This window comes from Antechinus flavipes, chromosome X (genome assembly GCF_016432865.1).
Source record: "Antechinus flavipes isolate AdamAnt ecotype Samford, QLD, Australia chromosome X, AdamAnt_v2, whole genome shotgun sequence".
NCBI classification, from domain to species: Eukaryota; Metazoa; Chordata; class Mammalia; order Dasyuromorphia; family Dasyuridae; genus Antechinus; species Antechinus flavipes.
Window position 1 is genome coordinate 63674821 of NC_067404.1, and position 25606 is coordinate 63700426.

Sequence of the window (25606 nt, forward strand, 5' to 3'; positions counted from 1 at the left end):
GTCACATTCTCAGCAATACAATGATCCAAGTCAAAAGCACTTATGATGAAAAATGCTATCCATTTCCAGAGAAAGAACGGATGGAGTCTGAATACAGATCAAAGAATACTTTGTCTTTGCTTTATCTTTTTTTTTAAGTCCGTTTTCTTTTACAATATGACTAACATAGAAATCTGTTTTGCATGAGTGCACAAGTATAAGCTATATCAAATTGCTTTCCTTCTCAATGAGGGAGGAAGGCAAAGAGGGAGAGAATGTGAAACTCAGAATTTTTAAAGAAAAGAATGTCGAAGATTGTTTTTGGCGATGTAAAGATGTAATTGGGTAGAAATAAAATAGTAAAATCATTTTAAAAAATAAAAGAAAGTAAAAAAGGAAGCCTTTCCAGATCCCTCTTAATTTTAATGCCTTCCCCCTGATCATTATTTCTAATTTACCCTGTATATGATTTGTCGGTCATGGTTGTTTGCATGTTGTCTTCCCCATTAGACTGTGAGCTCCTGGAGAGGAGTGACTGCCTTATATCTTTTGCGGTAATATCTAGCACTTCGCATACTTCCTGACACATACCAGCTGCTTGAATGATATCTTTTTATGAGATTTTATTTATTTATGATTTATGAAACTTTAATTATGCTAATCATTTTCTCATGCTAAGGGAGTAATACGATGTTCAACCCAGCCCCTCATTTGAGAGTAATTTCCTTTCTATCATATAGAGAAGTAGAAGATACAAAGTCCTGTAATATATAGGCATGCCATGTCTGTCTTGAAAAACAAATCAACATCTATTGGGATCACTGCTATTGTCAAGAAAAAATTGACCCAAATACTTTTGTTGAGAAAAGTGTACACTTTAAAATAGGGTTGAATTACTTTGCAACTCTCATAGTTCTGTTCGTTGCCATGAACTGTCAGAAAAGAAAAAAAAAATAGCCGAATGAGCAAAATCGGATCCTGACAAATTTATCTCCAAAATATATACCAACAACTGTTTATGAAAATGAAGGACTGAAATGATATATCTTGTCTCCCCCGAGAGGCGAATAGTAGTATTATTACTATGAACTATCAATTAGCTATAATTAAGTGCGTTCAGGATTTCTATGGCCAAAAAAACCCCCAAAACTGTCTAAGGCAGAAACTATTGACTACAGTATCCAAAGACTTCACCTCTTTTCAAATGGCCTACTCACAAGAACAATCTTTCACCTAAATGACCACACCTTTGAACAATAATTGATCAAAGCAACACGCCCCCGGTATCATTTCAATGGGAAAAAAAATCCATCCTCAAAAATACATTGAAACCTAGTTTGCAAAGGCAGGTGAACCCTCTTCTATCAGTGAAACAGGAAAAAAAGGAGTATGAACACACACACACACACACACACACACACACACACACACCTACTAATTGGCTATGTAAACGTTTCTATATCCAAATAACAAACACCCGTTCAACACATAAACAAAGGTCAAAGAGGCCACATACTTCCTTAGGGTGATACCCTCAAGGCAACTTTAATCTCAACACTATATTTCAGAAGCACTGCAGAAACATAGGTATAAGTGCCTTTATCCAGCAGTTATTGAGAGGCAACTGCAAAGTTATTTTTAAATGGAAAAAAAAAGTTTGCCCGTACTCTCACAAGAATCCCTCCTCAAAAAATGAACTTGCTCAAGATGATAGGAAAATAATTGACGCTCCTAAAAGAAAGTTTTCTACATAAACACAATAAACACTAATAAATATCGGACATCATAATGATAAAGATGATAATGATAAATTAAGACTATTGGGGCACTTTCTATGCCCACTGCCACTATGCTGTACGCAGTTATGAACTCAACTCCATAAATACAATACCTGGGATAGCTATCAGAGTATCTTTATTTCTATTAATGGTATTTATGAGGGCCAATAGTTTGATAATTTTTAAAGGTACAACGCTCTCATTTAGTAAAATGCATTCTGTTCTAAAAGTCCATTTGGAGCCAGCACTTAGCACAGTGCCGGCCCGACACATTAAGCGCATAGGAAAGGCCTGCTAGCCTAACAAAAATGTATCCCTCATCCTTGATAATTCGGTTAACGCTGATGAATCTAGGATCTTGAATTCTACTGTTGACTTCCATTTGAACAACAACTTGTTTCTATGCTTAAGTAAATTTTAATCATCCCTAAACCGAGCCAGAAGATGAAACTACTGACTAATTTTCTCCTCCACATTGCATCAGGCAGATCAAATGGAAGCTCGGATAATCACAAAAACACATTTGTCTAATACAGACAATAAGGACGCAGCATGGCATATTGCAAGAATTTTTACTTATCGATGCTATTTTTAATCACACTGTAAGGAAGCAGGATAAAAAACGTCAGAAATAGCCGATTTAAGTCAGTTTCAATCTAGACTTTTTTCTAATTCCAAGGGGGAATGGTCTAGTTACAAATTAAGACTTAAGTACAACAGTTCAAGTTAATTTGATACTTAAGAGCTATGTAAACATCAAGCATCCAAAACCTTATAAAGAAAAATTATACCGAAAATTGAATTGAATTTCTGAGGGCCAGAAATTGGCAGTCCATTCTCTTGGCCTTCAATGCCCTGTCTCTTCAAGAACAAAGGATGGGCAACAAGAAAAAGAACAGACTAAACACACCCACACACCCACACACATCCTTGCTGGAAACTAATTCCAAATGGCTCAGAAAAAAGGTCTATCAAAGAGATGGCAAATCTAAAACTATACTGTAAAAAGAATATGTGCGAGATAGATGGTAAATACGAAGCCTAGGCCATATGCGTATCACCCTATAATATTAAAAAAACATTTTTGTCTTCCAGAGGCACAGAAATCACAGGAGAAGAAAACCAGACAAAAGATGGAACTCCCAACTTCACTTTGCCCTATTTGTGAACGTTCGGGCCTGGCTAAAGTCCTTTTCAATCCAGTCCCAACTTTTCCTTCTCTCAAACCTTCATGCCTTGGGGTTGGAGGGAGGGGCTGTTGTCTTCCTCTCCAACACATCAAAGACTTCTCCCACCACAGATTCCTAATCTTTCTATCTCAGTTCCTACAGCCACAATTCCGGGGCTCAAAGCTTTTCAGAATCTACCGTTCAGGCATATTTTCGGGAAGGAAACCTTGTTCTAAAGATCACCCTGGGGCAGGTCGGGGACAAAGAACAAAAGACTGTATCCTAAAGAAAAAATTGCCCAGTTTAATTCAGAGAACACCAAAAAGGAAAAGATTTCTCAGGTGAATTATCCCCAACCTGTACAAAGACAAGCCCCTCATCAAGGCCTAGGATTTATCAAAATTCTCATTTTTCAAATTGTATCTATTTCCCACTAGTTAAGGAGGGGCCTGGGGAACAGCCAGAGGTAGAGAAATAAGATGATTTGACACAGTGCTTATTTTATTTCATTTTGCAGGGATGGGGGTGGGTGGGTGGAGTCTGTGACTTGGTGGGCAGAATCAAATCCCAGAGAAACTCCCTCAACCAGAGCAGAATCCAGACCACCTCCATCACTTAGCTACATTTTACAGAAGTAACAGCCCCGACCACAGATGAAAGGATTTCCGGGAAGGGGGGGGGAGGGTCCTCAGCTAGTAGGGTGCTCACCCGACCAGTCTCTCGGGGTCTCTACATTCTTAAACTAGCCTAACGATTATTTTGCTTATCATGCGAAGGAGGCGGCTCCTACTCGCCAAGAGGAAGAACTGGGGTGTTACTATTTATGCAGGATTGGCTCAGGGTTAGGGTTTGTGACCGGGATTCTAGCCTTTTGACTGACTTACCGGGAAGGCCCCAAAGTGCCCGAAATGAACTCTGGAGATGGGGCTTTTCCTGGCTGAGCCTGTCCTTCAATTGGGCTGGGCTAAGAAAGCCAAACAAATCTGTCTCTGACTCAGTCTCAATACTAATTCTGTCCCACAGACAAGTAGTGCCTCTTCTATTTTCTCCACCTAGGCCTTTTCTTCTGAAACCCATCTCCAGGCTTGCCGCTAAGGGCGAGTAACCGGGGACCTCTCCTCCCCTTCCACCCCCACCCCACCCCCACCCCTCCGGGCTGGGCCTTCCAGCCACAGCCTGTGCGGCAGAAATCCCAATCGCAAGGAATGCAATTCAAGGAGCGACCACACTTGAGGCGGGAAGTGAGGGCAGACTGGCCCGGACCACCACAGCGTTGCCCCAGCGGGCCCCTTGGATTCTCGGGTCTCGATTCCTGCCCCGGTGCCCCTTTCCTTTTCCTCCCCGGCAGACCCCCACACCTCGGCTCTCTCAGCTCACTGGTTTCGGGACCCTCTGGGAACTCATTTTCCTCAGCGGGTACCAGCTGGGGGCCGGTTTTCTGCCAATTCAATCGCTCAGACACTGCGCTGGCACCTGTCAATGAGCTGGCAGACTCCGCAGGAGGCAAAGTGCGACACAACAGGACGTCCGCGGGGCCAAACGCCCGGGCCGCCCGTTTTCTCGGGAGCCGAACCCAAAGGGGGAAGAGGTTGTGGCACAAGCCGCCGGACGCTCAAGAGCCGCATTTCGACCTCTCTACCAGAGACCTCAATCGGAGGGGAATGTAAACACGCCCCATGAAGGGCCGCGGACCCGGCACCTAAGTAAGAGCGGGAAGCGGCCAGCTTCCAGGGCAAATTGGGAGCAAAGCGGCCCATGCGGGGGTCGTGCACGAGCCCCAAGATCTGGCAGATGGAGAAAGCTACATCCAAGAACAGAAAGAAGAGCTACAAAGTAACAAAAGGCAACGAGCTGCTTCCCGTCCACAGGACACACGGGGGTGGGGGGGATGGGGGGGTGTTTGTACCTGTGAATGGTCGCTGCTCCACACCAAGTTTTGGTAAGAAGAGGAAGTTCGGAGAGGGGAGAGCACTTCCGCGGGAGAGCCAATGGGGTCCAGGGCCTGGACCACCTTGTTCACGGGGCCGCTATAGGTCCGCACTCGCTCGAACACCACGTTCTTTTCCGGCTGTTGTTGGATTTGGCTCGCTTGGTGGTGACAGTGATACTGCTGGGGCGGGCACTGCGGCCCGGCAGGCATCTGCAGGGGCTCCGGCCGCTGGCAGGGGCCCCGGCTGCTGCTGCTGCTGCTCTCACTCCAGTAGCTCGAGGTCATCATCTTCTCTCTCTCGGTGGGCAGCAAGAGGACTCCCCAGTTACTTTCCCTAGGGAATCGGGAGAACAAAAACAATGGGAGAAGGCAACCAGGTCAAACCACGGCGGGGCGAGGGGGGGGGGAGGGGAGAGGTCGCTACCGTAGGGAGAAGAACAAGAGAGGTCCACAAAGGAAGGAGAGACTGAGGGCCAGAAGCTACCTGAGCAGCAGCAGCAACACTTCTGGCTATGACTTAAGCGGCAACCCAGCATTTGAGGCCAAACAGAAAGCTGAAGCAGCCTGGGAGATTGATTGCTCCAGGGAATCGAGGGCCACGCCCCTGAGAGGCGGATTCAGTCAGCTGGGTTACCTGAGAGAGAGGAACCACCTCCGGGCTTGGGAGTTTGCTGCAGGGCCTCTAAAAGGGGTGGGGAAGAGGGAGGGAGAGAAAGGGGGGGGAGGAAAGAGGGAGGGGAGGGGGGGGCAGCCTCTCCCAGGTACCAAGCCCAAAGTGTCACCTGGCGCGTGTGTGTGCACCTACACCCCAAACAAAACTTACTACCAAAAAAAAAAAAAAATCAGCCTTGTGAGGAACTTCTCATTGTTCCCAATATCTACAAGGACAGTTCCAAGGCAGCATTTGAATCATCGCAGAAGAATCTTCCAATCCAAAGCCTGGGGTGGAAAAGGTGGGCCAATTTAACTTGGCCGGCAGGGAAGAACACAGCCTCCTGTTCGCAGCAATTTGGTTGCTCTTTAATTCAGATCCCCGATGATCTTATCCTGTTCTAGCACTCACTTTCCTTATTTTCCAAATATTCTTCCCCCAAAGACTGAAGTGCTAGCAGAAAAGAAAGGAGAAGGATGAGTTGTTGTTCATTTTGGGGGGCCGTCCCACTCTACGTGACCCTCTGGGGGTTTTCTTGGCAAAGATAACACAACGGTTTGCCATTTCCTTCTCTGATCTCATTTCCAGATGGGGAAACTGAGGCAAACAAGGGGAGGTGGCTCGCCCAGGGTCACAAGCCGGTAAGTATCTGAGGCTAGGTTTGCACTCAGGGAGAACCTGAGCAAAAATTCAGACAAAATTTTAAAATACCATCTATACTGAATTTATGCCGCAGAAAAGAAACCTTGTGATCTGCATCTCTGGAAGAAGAAGCAATCACGGAGAAGTGAAGAGTCTGGGATTTCAGATTATTCACTAGAGCATTTTGAAGTATCCATCCAGTGCCTCATTATTGCCTGCATCCTACAAGTTTCAAATCCTACTACACAAAAGTGGGTGTCTTCACAGCAGTGCACACTGGAATCTTATTCATCCTTACATTTCTCACAGGGTCAAGCCTAATGCTTTACACATAATTGTGTGCAATCTATACTTGTTAAATAGAGAAGTTTAGAAAGTGTGCAAGCATGCATTTGGCAAGTCAAGAATCCTTTTCTGAAGATGAGCAGCAGTGTATAATAATGATAATCATATAATACCTAGCCATCTATAGGCTTTTAAGGTTTGCAAAACTCTATAAATATCATTGCATTTTATCCTCATAACAACCCAGGGAAGTAGGAGCTATTACTATCTTCTTTGTGTAGATGGGGAAACAAACAGATGTTGGCTAAGTGACTTGCCAAGGGTAACACAGCTAATCAGCTTCTGAATCTAGATTTGAATCGAAGTCTTTTTAATTATAAGTCCAGAGCTCTCTCACTGTACCATTTAGATGCAAGTCTGGCAAGAGTAAGCTGATAGGCCCAGCCAAATAACTCATCCCTCTGGATTTTTGGAAGGGGGGCCAAAGTTGGCCTTAACAAAGCTTTTAAAAATATTTCAAGTGTTTATGTCCATTCATTTCTATATGTAGTATCCTTTACAATTTTACCAGTTTTATTTTTTACATATTTCATTCATTAAGTTGTGTGTAATATCTTCTAAATTATTCTAGAAGACTGGCCTTTTTCCTTTGATCATTTTAATATTATATTTCAAGAGTCAAAATAACATTTAATTAGAAATATCAGTTGATTACTGGAGTTATCTTTTGAGGACCAGATATTGTAAGTAAGGTAAATAAGTAATATCAGCATCTTCTGAAAAGTTTTCTGCAAGAACTAAGAATTGTTAAATGGTGTCAAATCATATTTTAGTCAAAAAACTGATTAAATATTGTAACTTGTCTTTCACTTAGAGATAAACCATTCAAAGAGACAGAAACACTAGGTAATTTGCTGAGAGAATGAAGTAACAGGCATGAGTAAATAGAAAGACAGTGAGTTTCTTGACAGGTTCACTTTGTAAGTAAAAAATGACTTCTAATACTTTGTAAATTCTTTGACCAAAACAAACAAATGCACTACTCTACTACCAATTCTAGTAGAAAGAGGACTCCACTGGAAATCCTAGGACATGGGTTCAAACCCAGGCTTTAACACTTAGGCACGATGACCTCTCCAGTTGAATTTCACATCTCTCCTCTTCACAAATTCTAGGAATGGAGCCAGATCATCTTATCTGCTGTTCCCCAGATCTGGCATTCAATCTCCTGTCAGGCTGCTTTGTACAATCTGAGTCTCCTACCTCCAATGCTCTCCATCCTTACCTCTGCCTCTAAAAAGTCCAAACTTCGTTGAAGACAGAGTTCTTTAGCTAGTTCCTATGTAATCTCCCTGAGCTTCAGTTTCTTCATTTCTTAGTGAAGTTAATAAGACTTGCAATAAGGCTGTCATACGGCAAGATCTTGATAATAAGTCTTAAAGCACTACAAGAATGCTGACTAAAAATACTACTTTGTTACTTCAAATTTAACACGTCAAGCAGTTAGTTAACTAGCATCAACTATGTACCAGGTAGAATTCAAAGAAAGGCCAAAATTAGGTTAATCCAAGTCAAAGTTTGAGTTACTTCTCAAGCCAGCTCCCCTATTTCTGCAACATCTCAGTCCAGACTTCTGCAATATCCCATGAACTATCCCTTTCCTCCATTCTTCAGACAACCTCTTTGAAAAGGTTTTCCACAGTTGCTGCTCCACTTCCTCATCACCTAGGTACTTTTCAGTTCCTTATGATCTGACTTTCTCCAAAGTTACCAGTGGCCTCTGGATTGCTACATCTCCTGCGCTTTTCCCAATCTTTTTCTGTCTTGATCTTTCAAAAGCATTTGAGAGTGTGGACTGCTCTTCCCCCCAAAGAGTCCATGGTATCACCATTTCTTGGCTCTTCCCTCATCTCTTTAAATTGCTCCTTGAGTCTAAAGCATACGTTAAAGCTCTTTTTTCCCCCCATCTCATCCATGTCTCACCCAACTTAAGATGTACAATAGGGTTCTATTCTTGGCCTACCTTTTCTTCTTTCTATATACTCTCAGAGATCTTATCAACTCCTTTGGTTTTAATTATCATCTCTATAAAGATGGCTCTGAGATCTATAGATAGCCCCAGACTCTCTCCTGAGAGTCTGTTGCACTGCCCTTTGAATATTTAAAACTTGACATCCCATATTTATTTCCAATTCAAAATGTCCAAAACAGAACTCACCATCATTCTCCCAAACATGATGCTCCACCAAACCGTTCTACTTCAATCAAAAGCACAGCCTGTCTTTCTAGTCAACAGGTTTGCCATATTGGCAACTCTTTCCTCTCACTCTCTGTTCTCATCTGCCCAATTTGTTAAGTCTTGTTAATTCTACTACTTCAAAATGTATCACGTGTGTCCTCTGCAGTGACTCGGCCACCATTCCAGGATAGGTGATCACCTCTTGCCTGGACAACAGCCGTCTTGTTGGACATCTGGCTTCTAGTCTGTGCTCCCTCCAACCTGTGCTCCACAAAGCAGCAAAATAACCTATCTAGCTACTGACCCAAAAACCTCCAGGGTTCCCTACTGCCTCTAGGAGACAACACAAATTCTTCCTTCAATTTGGTACTTAAAACACTTCCCACTCTGGTTTTAGGCTTATTTCACGCTTTCTACATTCTAGCCAAACTGGCCTGCATTCATTCCATCTCCTGTCTACGGACTCTGTCCCTTCAACATTCTCTCTCTTCACTTCCTGCTCTTAAATTATTACTTTTATTCAAGTTTTTGTTCATGTTATCTTTTGAGGGGTGAGGGGGGCTTTTCTGATACACAAAGTTGTGAGCACTTTTCCTCTCAAATTATCATATATGTGCTTATTGGTTTACATATTCTCTTTGGGGATAGGGACTATTTGTTTAACTATCTCTAAATCCATCACGCCTAGCACAATGCCTTCCATAGAAACACTTCTTTCTTAGTTTGCTTAGGATCTGATGCTTTTATCGCCCTTGTATCTCAAATTTATCATCAACAAATCCTATTATTTCTTCCTTCCCCGTGTGTTTCATAAAAACTCCTTCCTTTCCATTCCAAATACCATCACCCTAGTTCAGAATATTAACACCACCTTCCTGAGCTACTGCAAGAATTGTTTTCCTGCTTGTCTAGACCCTTCTCCCTCTAATCTATCCTGCACAAAACTGTCAGATTATTCTTCCTTAAAACAATCTTCCTTTCATCAAGCTATTCCCTCGTGCCTACAGGATAAAATCCAAATGTATTAGCTAGCATGTAATATCTTCCACAATCTGGCTCCAAGATTATCTTTCTCGGAAAAAAAAAAACCCTTCAGCTACTACCTGACTGGTCTACTTACTGTCTTCCCTCATCAGTGCTTGCCCATTCTTGCCTCCTTCATCCTGTCACATTTTTTGCTTGATTTTTGTTATCCATTGTAGGTGCCCTCATTTCCCCTTCTCTGGGCCCTTCCATTTCCTCCAGGTCCTTCATGCTGCAGCTCAATGCCTATTTCTTCAAGAAAGCACTTCCTCATAACTTCAGACTCCAGTGCTTTCTCCTTACTCTGTACTTACTTAACACTTACTGTCAGTTTCCTAGAGCATTTAATCATATACTAACTTGTACTGTTCTCTTAGGTTAATTTGCAAGTGTGTGTAGGGTTAGCCTTGGCCCTCTTCTCAGCTGTACTCAAGATTCATGCTATCACTGTACTAACACCTCAGTTTGAGAATAAATCATACACATGATAATTTGGGGGAAATAGGAAATGAATATGATGTGAAAACCTCCGTCTCATTAGCAAATGAACTGCTATCTCCAAATGCATCATCCAGGAAATACTTAACTCCATTCTGAATTAAGGGCATTATTTCCCAAATATGTAAGGAGAAGATATCAGTCACTTAGCAAATAAAAAACTCAAACAGTTTCAAAATGTAGCCTTCTCTGCCCAGGAACTAGATAGGTTATTGTAGCCCATGATATAGGTGCTATTTTCTTTCTCTTTCTTCCTAGTACTTTACAAATATTATCTCATTTGATCCTCACAACAACCCTATGACTATCTCCACTTAACTGTAGAGGAAAATGAGGAAGACAGAGATCATGTGACTTGCCAAGACTTACCTTGGTAGTATGTGACTAAAGGCAAATTTGAAGTCAAGTCCTCCTAACTCTAGTCCCAGTACGCTAGCCACTGCATCACCTAGCACCTTGTAATGGAAAAGAGCAGATAACTAAGGAGGTGCTCATCAATTCTGGAGTGGCTGAACAAATTAGAGTATATGAGTATAATGGAATATTACTGTACCATAAGAAATCATGATAGGGACAGCTTCAGACAAACCTGGGAAAATCTATATAAGTGGATGCAGAATGAAGTGAGGGAAATGGAGGCAATTTATACAACAACACTCAAGAAAAGTGATTTTTACAGAATTAAAAATTCTGGTCAGTGCAATGATCAACCTGTACTCCCAAGGGCTGAGGATAAAACAAGCTAAATGCAGCTTGACATAGAAATCAACTCAAAGTTCAGAATGAAACATAAAATGTCCAGACTTGACCAAGATAAGGAGTGGATTTTCTTCATTATACATAAAACAAGGATTTTCTTTTCTTTCTTTCAATGGGAGTGGGAGTGTATGTGATGGGGGAGGAGGTTAATTACAGGCTTATCAAAAATGAGGAAAAAAAAGAAAAGAAAAAATAGTTGGAAAAGAGGGTCACTGAAGTGTATTTTAAACAGAATGGTCAGTAGGAAACAGACAAGATGAATTTACCACAAAAATGGAAGAAAAAAAAAAGGAAAGAAAGAAAAGTAAGAAAAGAGGGTCACTGAAATGTTTTTAAATTAGCACAGAAGAAGAGAATGAAGGTCGATAGGAAAAAGACAAGTAGAAGAACTGAAAATAACATGATGAATTTATTATATACTTAAGATAACAATACAAATTAGCAGGTTCCTATACCAGCTCTTTTCTGTTTTACTTTGTATAAAAAACTCATCTGATAATAAGGCTGGAATGAGAAAACAAACCTCGGAATGAAAAAATCAACACCCCAGCAACCATACCTGGTCCCGGATATCTTGAAGTCTTCTCTTCTTCACTAGGTTTAAACTTTATGTAGAATCTGAACTATATCTTACTCTTGCGCTTTAAAAAAAAATACACCTACAATATGGAGGACCAAACGAATCCAACAAAGGCCAATCAATTTTCAGATTAGAAAGTCCCAGAAAGCCAGGCTAGTTAAAAGGGCAATTTATGGGTTTGGGAAAGCTTCAATCTGGCCCTGTACTAGCTGAGCTATAACGAAATTAAACTGGTCTCCAGGGGTCTGTGAATAAGAAAGGCTCCACTTGAGCATCTAAACAGGTGTGTTAAAATAGGAAATTTGGCTGAGAGAAAGACCCTGGCAATAGTTCCAGGAACAGCTCCAAGTGAAATACTCAGAAAGGAATTAAGTACCCAAAATATCCTTCTTCTCAGGGGCCCTATCAAAAATCCCCAAATTACATTTAGATTAAGGTAATGAAGGCGTGCTGTTAAAAGCCAAATAACATTTGAGATATTAATACATTATGAATGAATCAGCTATTAATACATAGCTAGAGTTAATCAGATTAACCCTAACAGACATAGATAAAGAACAGGGAGGAGTTGTTGAGGGGAAGGATGGGGTTGAAACAGTTAGCAAAAGGACAGAATGGAGAGTAATGGAAGGCAAAAAATGTTCTTATTCCCTCTCCTCTCTGTTTATCCAAGTCCAAGCGTGGTTGACCTAGGTAGCAAGGGGCCATTTAGAGAGCTGGGTGTCTGAAAATAAAATGGGGATAGAAAAAGAGAACACCAAAGTTCAACAATGCATCCTTCACACCAGGGCACTGGGGAATGGTCTATGTGACAGTGAAGCAAGCACAATGAATAAAGACAACTCCAGGGATCTCTGGGCTGTATTCTGAGCAAGACTACTTTCAAATACATTGACCACTACTCAATTCTTCCCCAAATCTTTTATCATGATATGGTGACCTTGGGTGCTCCAAGAGTAATCCAGCAAAGCACTAATTCTGGCCATTTCTATCAAGCGGGACCAAAGGCGGTCTGTATGTCCATCATCTGAAAACCAATCTAGTTGAACTCAGAGACACACTCGAAGAGAGACTACAAGCTGATAAGAATTTTAGGCAAAACACAGCATATCACATAATGGAAAGAACAAAGACTTTAGAGGTGAATAATTACAGGTAAGCCATTTCACTTCTCCTAACCTCAATTTCTTCAGCTGTGAGACACTGGGACACTAAGATGGACCCTTGTCTCACAGCCCTTATTTGTGAATCAAATAAGACAATTAGAAGGGGCTCTATACTATAGACAGAAAGTTTTATTGTCACAGGGGTGTTCTTCCCTGATGTTGGAAGGTAGGTAGTTATTCTTTTCTACTTTGGCTTTTATGGCAAGAATTTGTCTCAAAAGAAAAATATTTTTTGCAGATAAGTTTTTTTTTCCCACTGAAAATTATGAAAACTTTCAAGCCCACAGCAAAACTTATTTTCTAATTTTGTTGTTGTTACGCGCGCACACACACACACACACACACACACACACACACCATCAATAAAGGAAGCACTGAATAAATTGCTGAATGAATAATAAATGACAAGGAATAGAACCCATATCTGCCATCTTCTACATTACCCTACAGTAACTAGCATAACTCTGGGGAAAGAACAGCCACTTAATACTTGTTAGTTTATTTATTCACTTTCAAAGTGAAGAGCAGTGATCATCTTCCTTAGCCTTTCCCATCTACTTCAGCTGTATCTCTCATCCATGGGTCAGGTCCCTGTTGTGGCTAATGCTGAATGGAAAGTGGGCAGGAGGTCAGCAGAGCCTGGCTCCTGTAGAATCTGACACTAAATTACATGTGGATATTTTAATGCTTGGTTTCCACTTGCCATAGGGAATATTATGATTACATCCATTTCTCTAGTTTTGTAAGGCTTATAAAGTACCTTCTTTACCACAACTCTGTGAGGCAGGTAGTACAAATACAATTATAATTTGAATCTTGCCTCAGAAACTTACTAGCTATGTGACTTTGGGCAAAACTTGTAAGCATTCTGAGGCTCAGTTTCTTTATCTGCAAGATAATGATAATTATATTATTGACCTCACAGTGTTGTTGTGATAAGATGATTATATATAAAGCACTTTGCAAACCTTAAAATTCTGACCCAATATCTGATGTTATTTGCATTTTACAGAAGAAGAAACTGATTGCATGATTTGCCAAGAGACAGGCTTCTTGCCACAATGATCATTCCACCATACCATGCTGCCTCTTCATAGACTCCCTCAAACATTTTTAAAATTTAACATTTTTGTTTATCAGTTTGAGTTCTAAATTCTATCCTTCCCTCCCCTCAGATGGTAAGCAAACATATAGATCACTCATGTTCAATTATGTAAAACACTTCCACATTAGTCATTTTGTACAAGACTCAAAGAAAAGAAAAAAATTAAAGAAAATGAAAAATAGCATCCTTCAGTTTGTATTCAAACAATACCAATTTTTTCTCTGGAGGCAGATAGATATATGCTTCATCATTAGTCCACAAGGATTGTCTTGAAACACTGCGTTGCTGAGAATAGCTAGGTCATTCGTGTTTCTACATCAAACAATAATGCTGTTACTATGTACAACATTGTCCTGGTCACTTCATTATACGTAACTCATGTAAGCCTTTCCAGGTTTTTTTTCCTGAAATCACCCTGCTTGTAATTTCTTATAGCACAATAATATTCAATTACAATCATATGCCACAACTTGTTTAACCATTCCCCAGTTGATGGGCCTTTCCTCAACTTCCAGTTCTTTGCCACCACAAAAAGAGCTGCTACCAATATTTTTGTACAATCAGGTATTTCCCCCCTTTCTGTATGTCTTTGGGACATAGATCTAACAATGACTTTGCTAGGTCAAAGGGTATTTATAGTTTCATAGTCCCTTTAGGCACAACTCCAAATTGCTCTTCAGAATGGATTCAGTTCATACTTCCACTAACATTGCATTAGTATCCCAGTTTCCCCATACGCTCTTTCACATCCAACTTTTTTTTTTGTCATATTAGCCATTTTGAGGTGATACCTCAGAGCTGTTTTGGCATTTTTCTAATCAATAGTAACTTAGAGAATTTTTTCATATGATTACAGATAACTTTGATTTCTTTGTCTGAAAAACTGTTTATATCCTTTGACCATTTATCAATTGGACCCCAAGTATTTTTTACAAGGGAACTTGCTTGTCCTCTTACCCCCTGTTGGGGACCACCAAGTGGGTAAGTAAACACACTGCAAATTCCGAATATCCTACAATTGTATGAAACAATGGTACTAGACAAAGAGAGACAATAAAAGGAAAATACTGGTAGTGTATTCCACAAATTACGATGCATAATGTTAAAAAATAAAAATGATGTTAAGTGAGTCAAGACAACAAAGTAAAGACAACAAAAAATGATACTGAGATGAGTAACACCAAGTTATTAAAAGTAAAGCTATGCCTAGAAAAATTACTGTTAGAGCACATAGCATTTCAATTAGTTGGAAGCAACAAGCAAGCCATGTACACTTGAATGGTAATGGCAAGAATATATAATTAAAACAATATAATAAAAAATTGGTAGAGGAAAAATGAGGAAAGTGATTAAAAACTATCACTAGATCCTAGAAAAATAGACTTATTGTGTGAATATGCTTTCATAGTTGTTAAGTGACATACATCAAATGACAAGTGCCCAGCATCGTCACAAAGCATTAGAACTGGTCAGATTCCCCTTATCAAAATGTAAATGAATGAGGTACCTTTCTCTACTTTTCCTTTGGGCCTTGTCAAGTGATAATCCTTTGGAATTTTTCTTCTTTTCTCTAATCTTGTTCCTCTGATACTTGCTGTCAGATCAATCTTTTTAGAATACTGCTTTCATTGAGGAGCCAGTATGGTGCAATATAAAGAAAGAGAAATGTCAAACCGATTGTCAAACATCATGAGCTCTGAATTCAAATCCAACCTCTGCTATTGACGCTACACCTTGTATGTGCAATCTGGGACAAGTCCCTAAACTTCTAAGGTCCTCAGTTTCCTCATTTGTAAATTGAGAAAGTTGAAATCACCTCTAAAGCTTCCAGTTCTAGATCTATGATCATCATGCAACCTCACATTCAAAAAAGTACTGGTAGCTCCCCAATGCCTATGGATTAAAGTCAAAACAAGTTAGCTGGCACTCAAAACTGGTCTGGTCCAACCTGTCCTACCAACCTTATTTCCTACTACTCCCACAGAGGAGTCAACATCCCCAGATATACAGATCTACTCTCTGTTTCCCCAAGTGTGCTTTGGAGCTGGTAGGGGGAGGATATACTGGCATTTTATCTTTATTTTCTTTTCCCCAAAAAAAGTTCTTTTTAAATTATTTACTCATCATTTTTTTCCTTTTTAAATTTTGAGTACAAAATTCTCTCCCTCCCACCCATTGGGAAAGTCAACAAATATATCAATTATATATGTGAAATCATGCAAAATCTATTTCCATATCATATGTTAGTCATATTGTGAAAGGGTGGGGGAAAGGAATAGAGAGAGGAAGGGAGAGGAGGAAAGGGGGAAAGGAAGAGAAAGAGGGAAAAAGAAAATTGTCCTTCAATTTGTACCCAGAGTTCATCAATTTTTGATAGAGTTTGGGTTTTGTGTGTGTGTGTGTGTGTGTGTGTGTGTGTGTGTGTGTGATTTTTTTTTTGTTAAGGTGGATAGCATTTTCCCCCATGCGTCCTCTGAACTCCCTGGATTGCTGTATTGATTGATCAGAATAACCAAATTTTTCATATTGACAAAAATTACAGCATGGCTATTACTGTGCACGATATACAGATTCTTCTCACTTTATTTTGCAACTGGTTCTTTCAGTGCTTTTTTCCCCTGAAACTACACCATTTCATCACAATCATATGCCACAACCTGTTCAACCATTTCCCAATCGATAGGAATATCCTCAATTTCCAATTCTTTGCTACTACATAGAGTTGCCATGAATTTTTTATACATATAGGTAATTTTCCTTTCTCTCCGCTATCTTTGGGGCACAGACCTACCAGTTCTCCAAAAGAGTTGGACCAGTTCACTACTCCAACATTCATCAATGTACCTATTTTTCTCTACTTCTCCAACACTTGTCATTTCTGAGAGATGTGAGGAGGTACCTCAGAGTTGTTTTAATTTGCCTTTCTCTAACCAATAGTGACAGAGCATTTTTCCATATGAATCTAAATAGCTTTGATTTTTTTTCCTGAAAAATGCCATTTCATTTCCTTGGATCATTTAAAAATTGTGGAATTGATCTTTTTTATATATATATAAATTTATAAACTTCAAATGGAATTGTAGAGAGTTGGACCCGACAAAAGACTGAACAACAACACCTCTCCCTACTTTCTTCTCCCAATGTATCACTCTCTCATCCCATCTTCTCCTCCTCCTCTTCCTCCTTTTTTTTTTTTTTTTTTTTGCTGAGTAAATGGTATCATTTTTTGATGGTAGATGGAGTTAAGTCACTTGCTCAGGGTCACACAGCCAGGAAGTGTTAAGTGTCTGAGGTCAAATTTCAACTCAGGTCCTCCTGACTTCAGGGTTGGTGCTCTATCCATTGTGCCACCTAGCTACCTTGATCAATTCTGTTCTTTAAAGGTGTTTTTTTTTTTTCCTTCAATACTTTTTTTGGCTTCTTCTTTTTTTTTTTTTAACCAAGTTGGTAATTCTCTTTTCATAGTTTTCTTGCATCACTGTAATTTCTTTTTCCAATTTTTCTTCTACCACTTTCATCTCTTTCTTTAAGTCTTCCAGGAATTCTTATTGTGATTGGATCCAATTACCATGTTTTCACTGAGGCTTTGTTTGTAGCTGTTTTCACATTGCTATCGCCTTCTGAGTTTGGGTCTTGATCCTCACCAAAAAAGCTTTTTTTTTTTTTTATGGTCAAATTCTTTTTATTGTTGTTAGCACATTTTTCTAGTATATCTCTTGATTTTGAACTTTATATTGAAGCTGAGCTCTGTTCACCTGAGGTAGAGAAGCACTGTGCCACTCTTCAGCCTTTTTTGGTGCTGCTGTTTTCAGAGCTAGTTTTAGGGATTTGGAAATTTTCAATGCTTCCAAGATGGTATTATCTTGGGAGAGATGTGGTCCCTGCTCTCCTGGTATTCGGTCTGGTCTTTGCCCAAGAAGGGCCCTTATTCCCTTGAAGTTACAAGTACAAGTACTCTTCTTAGCCCTGGAACTTTGACCAGGGCCCCTACTCCTTTGCTCTCTCCATCCTGAAGCTTCAACCCAGATCTGCTTATAGGTAATAGAGTTGTCAATCAGCATCAGCTGTACCCGGTATAAGCAAAGGATCCCCTATAATCTCTTTCTGCCCAGCTGGTCTAATCCTCTTACTTTCTCTGGGTTGAGAGCTCCCAAAGAAAATGTGGCTGCTCCTGGTGCTATTGTGGTATCTTAAGCTGCAAAGTCCAGACTTGTGTCTAACTTAATGGTACAGACCTCTCCTGCAGACCTCTTAAGTTGGCTTAGGCTGGTAAATATCTTATTCAGACTTTTTGTTGGCTCTGCCACTCCAAAATTTGATTGAAAGCCTTCTTTTAAAGTTGTTTGAAAGGGAATATTCAGATAGTTACCTAGCTCCTAGCCTATACTGTGTCATCTTGGATCTCTTCTCTATTTTCAATCACATGACAAACATGTATGTCATCCCTCTCTGCCAGAAGTTGGCTGGCAAAGCAGCATTTCTATTGCTGCTGTTAACTGATATTTTAAAAGAACATTAAAATGAAAGGACGTAGGCTGATCATGCTTAAAAAGACCAAGACATTTGTTGGGAGGAAACAAATTAGAAACAAAAGGAAAAACACTATCTTCCCTTTGAACAGAGGTTTATAAAGAAACAACCAGTTTGTCTTGGAAGATATCAATTTTTAAGTCTGTAACTTTTCCTTCAAAATTTTTTCCCTATGAGGGACTTCCTGCCTGCCTGCCTTCCTCTTTGTCGGTCTCTTCTAATGGGGAGAAGGGATTTTGTTGTAAGGGGAGGGCTTTTTCCCTGAAGCCTCCAGGGTAACTTTTGATGTCCCTTCAAAAACTGTTTAATACAATTATGTTACAAACTACCCTAAGACATTACTAATAACACATTCAAAAAGAAAGAACATTTTTGTCCTTCATATTTACAACCTAAGGAAGAATATTTTTAAAAATTTCAACTTATATCCCTTGTCTTTCATACAATTTAACTGCTCCATAATGGTTTCATGCATGTTCATTTTCTCTCCCCACCTAAGGTTGGGGAACACAAGATCTGTCTCTTGCACTTTATAAGAGACTTATTGAGTAGGATAGTGGAATGGTGAGTGTAACACCACTTGTACAAGTTACAAAAAGACTTATTCTCTTTGATTCCAATCCAAACTTCCTTCTTCAATGACTTTGTGCCCTTGGACAAGGAAGGCATTAACCTCTTCTTGGTCCTCATTTTACTTGGGTGAACAATGAGGGAGTTTGACTAGAGGCCCTTTATTGTCCTCTCATACCTCAGGTCCTTCACTAGCTGACCACCATTCTTGAAAGTGTATGAATCAGACAGAAGCGATGAGGACAAAACAAGTGAGTGCCCAAGGGATGGTAGATGCATGCACACAGAAGCAATAAGCTCATACTAATTAAGTTTACCGCGGTGCGTGGAAGAGGTTCCAAGTTATGTCTGTGTGCTTGTCGTTGGTCTGTTTTCCTCAGGAAAAGTTTCTAAGCTAAGCTATGGTCTTCACTATCATCAGCACTGCCTGAGGACATTTCCAGGCACATGGCACTGAATAAGGTGTTTCATGTGCTTTGTTTAACAAGGAAAAGAAAAGAAAATGATTGCCTACTAATTTTTCCTCATCAAGATAGATGGAGTTATGGAGTTTGGAATAGATAGTTATGGAGTTTGGAAGAACTAGAAAAAAATTCAATTTAAAAAAAAGTTTTATCTAACCTTCCCTTTTTCCTAGTGTTTTATCTGCGGTATATATTGTATCAGCTTCTGAACACCACAGGAAAAGCAAATATGTGGAAATAGGTCGAGGACTTCTTTCCTTCATTTTGTCACTTGACAAGGGGACTAAAGACACTAATGTATTTAACAGTTGTGAGCTAGCCATAGTTGGGAAGGAAAAATTCCATTTTCCAAAAATATCAGCTTCACAGACATTTGAATGATTTTTTTATTTTTAATTAGTGCTTCTGTTTAGTTTGAAGATACAAGACAGCTAGAAGCTACAATGTAGTGATTCTTCTCTGTCATAATAGCAACAGTTTGAACTGAATGGGTGTCTATCCAGACATCAGACTGAATACTGAGTGGATTATCTTTGGCCAAGACATTATTAAAGTTAACATTAGAAACACATTCAATTTCTTCTGAATATCTGTAGATTTCTATAGTTGAGATAAAAAACCCAGTATCTTTTTGAAATTCTGAACAACTCACAGGACATAGTTCCTTATATTTCATTTAAGTGACACACTCACATTACTTAGGTTAGCGTAGGTCTTGTCTACACAACCAAAATGATGTTTTAGGTAGGAATTAGCGGAAGCATATGACTTCAAAAACAATATTTCTTAGACTTACATGAACTGATGCTACTAAAGTGAGCAGAACCAAGAGAACATTGTACACAATACAGCAATACTATGCAATGATCAACTATGAGAGACTTTGCTTTTCTTAGCAACACAATGATCCAAGGTAATTCTAAAAGACTCAAGATGGAAATTGCCAATCACATCCAGATAAACAATTATGGAGTCTGAATGCAGATCAAAGCACAGCATTTTCCTTTTTGTTTTTTCTTTCTCATGGTTTCCCCCTTTTTCTTATTTTTCTTTGACAATATGACTAATATGGAAATATGTTTAACATGATTATACATGCATAACCTTTATTAGACTGCTTGCTGTCTTGGGGAGGGAAGGAATACAGTTACCCAGGTTCACATCAAGTGTCATCCTCCACTCCTCATTTGCACATGTCCCAATTAGTTGACAAATCTTGTTCTTTCTATCTCACAACATCTCTCACATCTGTCCCCTTCCATTCATTCATACAGCCAACACTCTCATGAGGACCCTTTTCATCTCTTTGTTTTCCTGTCTTATTCCAACCCATTCTCCACATGATGTCACAGCTACTTCCTGAAGTATAGATCTCCTTTTCTTCTCTACTCTGCTGGCCAGTCATCTTGACTCTGTGCTGTTCTTCACAGAGGATGTTCCATCTCCCATGAGTGCCTTCTATCATTTTGGTCCCCTGTTCCTGGAATGCACTTTCTCTTACCCACTGCCTATTGGAATAGCTAGTTTGCAATAAGTCCTGGCTTGTGTCACCTTCCAGACAAAGCCTTTCCTCAGTGTTGGCATGTGCTTCCCCAAACCAGCTCCTATTTATCTTGTATAAAGTTTGCATATTCTTGTTTCTCCCACTAGAATGTAAACTCCTTAAAAATTCATACAGTGACAACAACATATAGAGAAAAACAATTTTGAAAGTCTTTAGAACTCAGACCAGTTCAATGACAAACCAGGAATATACTTTTTCAGGAATGGCCAATGTGGCCAGTTATTTTGCTGGTCTATACATATTTATGATGAAGATTTTGGTTTTTGTGTTATTGTGATTCAGTTGGAGGGATAAGAGAAGAGTGAATTATAAATGCATGTAAAAATAAATTTATTTTTTAAAAGAAAACAATAAACTCTTAGAGAACTGTGTAACTTCTGTGTTTGTACTTTCAGTGTTTAGCATAATGCCTGGCACATAGCAGATGATTCATAAATGTTTTTTGATTGGCTGAATCTGCATTTCATCCTAAGGCAAGGGGACATCACCAGAACTTTTTCATTCGTGGAGTGACATGGCCAGGTTGTTGCATTAGGATGATCACTTTGGCAGTCATATGGAAGATGGGACTACAGAGCTGAGAGACTAATTGTTTTTTTTAATTTTTATTTAATAATTACTTTATATTGACAGAATCCATGCCAGGATAATTTTTTTTACAACATTATCCCTTGTACTCGTTTCTGTTCCAATTTTTCCCCTTCCTCCCTCCATCCCCTCCCCTAGATGGCAAGCAGTTTTATATATGTTAGATATGTTGCAGTATATCCTAGATACAATATATGTTTGCAGAACCGAACAGTTCTCTTGTTGCGTAGGGAGAATTGGATTCAGAAGGTAAAAATAACCCGGGAAGAAAAACAAAAATGCAGATAGTTCACATTCGTTTCCCAGTGTTCTTTCTTTGGGTGTAGCTGCTTTTGTCCATCATTTATCAATTGAAACTCAGGTCTCTTTGTCAAAGAAATCCACTTCCATCAGAATATGTCCTCATACAATATCGTTGTCGAAGTGTATAATGATATCCTGGTTCCACTCATTTCACTTAGCATCAGTTCATGTAAGTCTCTCCAAGCCTCTCTGTATTGATCCTGCTGGTCATTCCTTACAGAGCAATAATATTCCATAACATTCACATACCACAATTTACCCGGCCATTCTCCAATTGATGGGCATCCATTCATTTTCCAGTTTCTAGCCACTACAAACAGGGCTGCTACAAACATTTTGGCACATACAGGTCCCTTTCCCTTCTTTAGTATTTCTTTGGGATATAAGCCCAATAGAAACACTGCTGGATCAAAGGGTATGCACAGTTTGATAACTTTTTGGGCATAATTCCAGATTGCTCTCCAGAATGGTTGGATTCGTTCACAACTCCGCCAACAATGCATCAGTGTCCCAGTTTTCCCGCATCCCCTCCAACATTCATCATTATTTTTTCCTGTCATCTTAGCCAATCTGACAGGTGTGTAGTGGTATCTCAGAGTTGTCTTAATTTGCATTTCTCTGATCAATAGTGATTTGGAACACTCTTTCATATGAGTGGTAATAGTTTCAATTTCATCCTCTGAAAATTGTCTGTTCATATCCTTTGACCATTTATCAATTGGAGAATGGCTTGATTTCTTATAAATTTGAGTTAGTGCTGAGAGACTAATTGCTATTCAAATATTTCAGACAAGAAGGCCTGAATTAGGATGGAGGCCATTTAAGGTCAGAGAAGAAGATGAATATTATGAGAGACATCATGAAGGGAGAATAAACAAAACTTGGTAACTAATTCAATTAGGGAGTTGAGGGAGAGTGAGAAGTGAAGTGTGATTCTTGCAGCAACTGGAGGAAGTTAGGAAGATAGCGGAGTTTTGAAGAAAATAGAAAGAATTGTGATCTGGGAATGCTGAACTAGAGATACCTATGGTGCATCTCAATTGTGATTATCAAACAGGCAACTGATAATGTAAGATTAGTGTGCAGGAGAGACATAAGGATGGGACGGATAGATCTTAGTTGTCACATAGAGAGAATAATTGGACCTACAGAAGGAGATGAAATCATCTACAGAAAGCAGGTAGAGAGAAAAAAAGAGGGCATAGGACAGAGCCTAGGAAATATTGCCACTTAGGGGGTGGGACACGGGTGATAATCTATAAAAAAGACCAAGAAAGAGTAATGAGGAAGAGAAGAAGGAGTTCCAGGAGACAGTTATGTTATGGAAAGACAGAGAGGGAGGCCATGGGATTTGGTCATGAAGAGATCCTCGGTAACTTTGAAGAGAACAGTTTGAGGTGAGTGATAAGGTTGGGGTTGATACAAGTTTGCAGTTACGCTCAGGCTTTAATAGTAAGATTATTCTATAAGTGAGACTTCTCAATACAAGGCCTCTAAGAACAACCTTAGATGACAGGAGACGAGGATAAGTTTTCATTTTAAAAGTGTACTCAACTCTAATGGAAGGGAAAATGATGAAGATAATAAAAACTGCAGGTGATACACTACTCTCCATTAGGATAGGTACCTTGAGGAAAAAAAGGCTCTGGAGACTAATGCTGTGGGTGGAAAGGATATTAATCCAAGTCAGTAGTGTGGGATTCCCTTGTAAGCTAGCAACAAGTATCACATTAATATATTATGTGTTGACAAGATTAAGCATCCACACTGTAAAATCATGAGAGGAAGAAGCGGCATGGTATAGTGAGTAGAGGTCTAGCCTCAGAAGTAGAAAGCTTTGGGTTCAAGTCCCACCTCTGGCACCTGCTGACTGTGTGACCATAGGCAAGTCACTTAATTGTTCTATGCTCTAGACCACTCTCTATGTCTCAAAGTTGCAGAGAAGCCCCCCCCCCCGCCTGCCCCCGCATGGATAAAGAGGGTTCCCACTTCTAGGGATGATTAGAACCAATGAAACTCCAGGCCCAACTTCTATCCCCATTATAGATTACCTATTGATGGTCTGGTGATCTTCCTGTTGTCCAGTTAAATCTGGGCCACTTTTCTACCAGCCTACTGCTCGATACTCTCAGCACCTAGACACCATGCAGATCATCTCCAGCATAACTAGATCCTTGCCATTCCAAAATTTCAGCTTAATTGGGAATATGTTTTAGAAAGATAAAGGACTTTGTCCAAGATTGATCATCAAAATGTAAAGAAACTGGATTCTATTTAGCATCTCAAACCAACTAGACTGACATGAAGAATTCTCACTTGCAAGTATTAAATAAATTACTCCTGCTTCTCCCTCAATGTCATCCAAATTCTATTTCCACTATTCCCAAATCCATCATTTTGCTTCTGACAAGGCCAATGATTTCTGTCTCTTAATTTATTTGTGAACTCTTCCTTCTAATCTTTATTCATCACCCAGCTGCCAGATTGACTTCCATTGTTTTGTAATCTTGGCTTTCCTATCTTCTTTCGAGCTATTCATACATTTGGAGTTGTTCACTCTTTTCTGAGTGGAAATTTTTCCCTATTGCTCATCTTTCCCATAAACTAACCAAAATCTATCTCATTCAACTCATTAAGGGATTAGGCAGCAATAACTTTATGCCATGTTGGCTATAATTAAAAATGAAACGCTGCAGTTTAAATATGCAGTCAGACAGGTAGGAGGAGAACCAAGGGAGAGAAATGCCATAAAAACTCAAAGAAAAGAGAATACACAGAACTGAGATATGCCATGAAAACAAAACCAGTAGTCTCACAAGTGATTAAGTGGAGTGGGATAGAGTGAGGAGTCAAGGGGAATGCTGAGAACTGGGTGACTGAGAAAGATGGTGCTGCCCTAGAAAGAAACAGGAAAGCTCAGAAGACACGAGAGTTAGAGAAAAAGATACCAACTTCTGTTTTGGAGACATTGAATTTGATATGTTTTTAGGACAAGCAGTTTATCCAGTAGGCAAATGGTGATGTGGGACTGTCAGTCAAGAAAGAAACTTGGGCTGTCTATCAGATCTGGAAGTCATCTGTACAGAGATGACATTCAACCCATGGGAGCTGATATGGTCACCAAGTGAGAAAGTATAGACAGAGGGGAGGGGAGGAGAAAAAAAAAGAGAAAAGAGGAGAGAGGAGGAGAAGAGGAGAAAAGACAGACGACAGAGGAGAAAAAAGAGGGCCTAGCAAGCAACTTTGGTAACAACCACCATTACATGGCATGCTGGGGATAATGATAATGATGCCCCCCAAATAAGTAGCTAGGTAGCACTGCAGTAGATTGAGTACTAGGACTGGCCTCAAGAAGACGAGTTCAAATCCAGCCTAAGACACTCACTAGCTATGTGACCCTTTTGTACATCATTTAACCTATATGTGCCTTAATCCATTGGAGGAGAAAATGAGAAAATACTTCATTATCTTTGCCAAGAAAAATCCATGGATGGCAATAACATGTTGGGTCACTAGACACAACAGCACGACTGAATGACATCAAAGACAGGTAAGAGGAAACCCAGAGAGCAATATTACAAAAATGAGAGAGGCAAATACATTCAGGAGGAAAGGACAGCTGTCAAATGCTGCAGTGAAATCAAAGAAGGGTAGGATTGAGAAAAGGCTATCAGATTTAGCATTTAAGAAACTTTCTAAGCCATTTAGGTTTGAGGTAAAAGAAAACATCATAATGATGAAAGGATGGAAAAAGGGATTGGGAGACATCTGTGAGCAAATGC

The 25606-nt window shown here is 39.8% G+C and overlaps 1 protein-coding gene across 2 annotated transcripts in view; it reads right to left on the minus strand.

Annotated features, from left to right (window-relative positions):
* The window catches only part of POF1B (POF1B actin binding protein), a 50769-nt gene extending 45318 nt beyond the window's left edge, over positions 1-5451 (minus strand). The window contains exons 1-2 of one of the 2 annotated variants that reach the window (XM_051968538.1): positions 5341-5451; positions 4833-5190 (exon numbers count right to left, since the gene is read on the minus strand). In XM_051968538.1, coding sequence (XP_051824498.1) covers positions 4833-5144 — 312 coding nt within the window. In that variant the 5' untranslated portion in view covers positions 5145-5190; positions 5341-5451. Of the gene's footprint in view, positions 1-4832 lie in introns of both variants that reach the window. The other variant, XM_051968537.1, reaches the window with a different exon arrangement.
* Positions 5452-25606: the final 20155 nt, after the last annotated feature.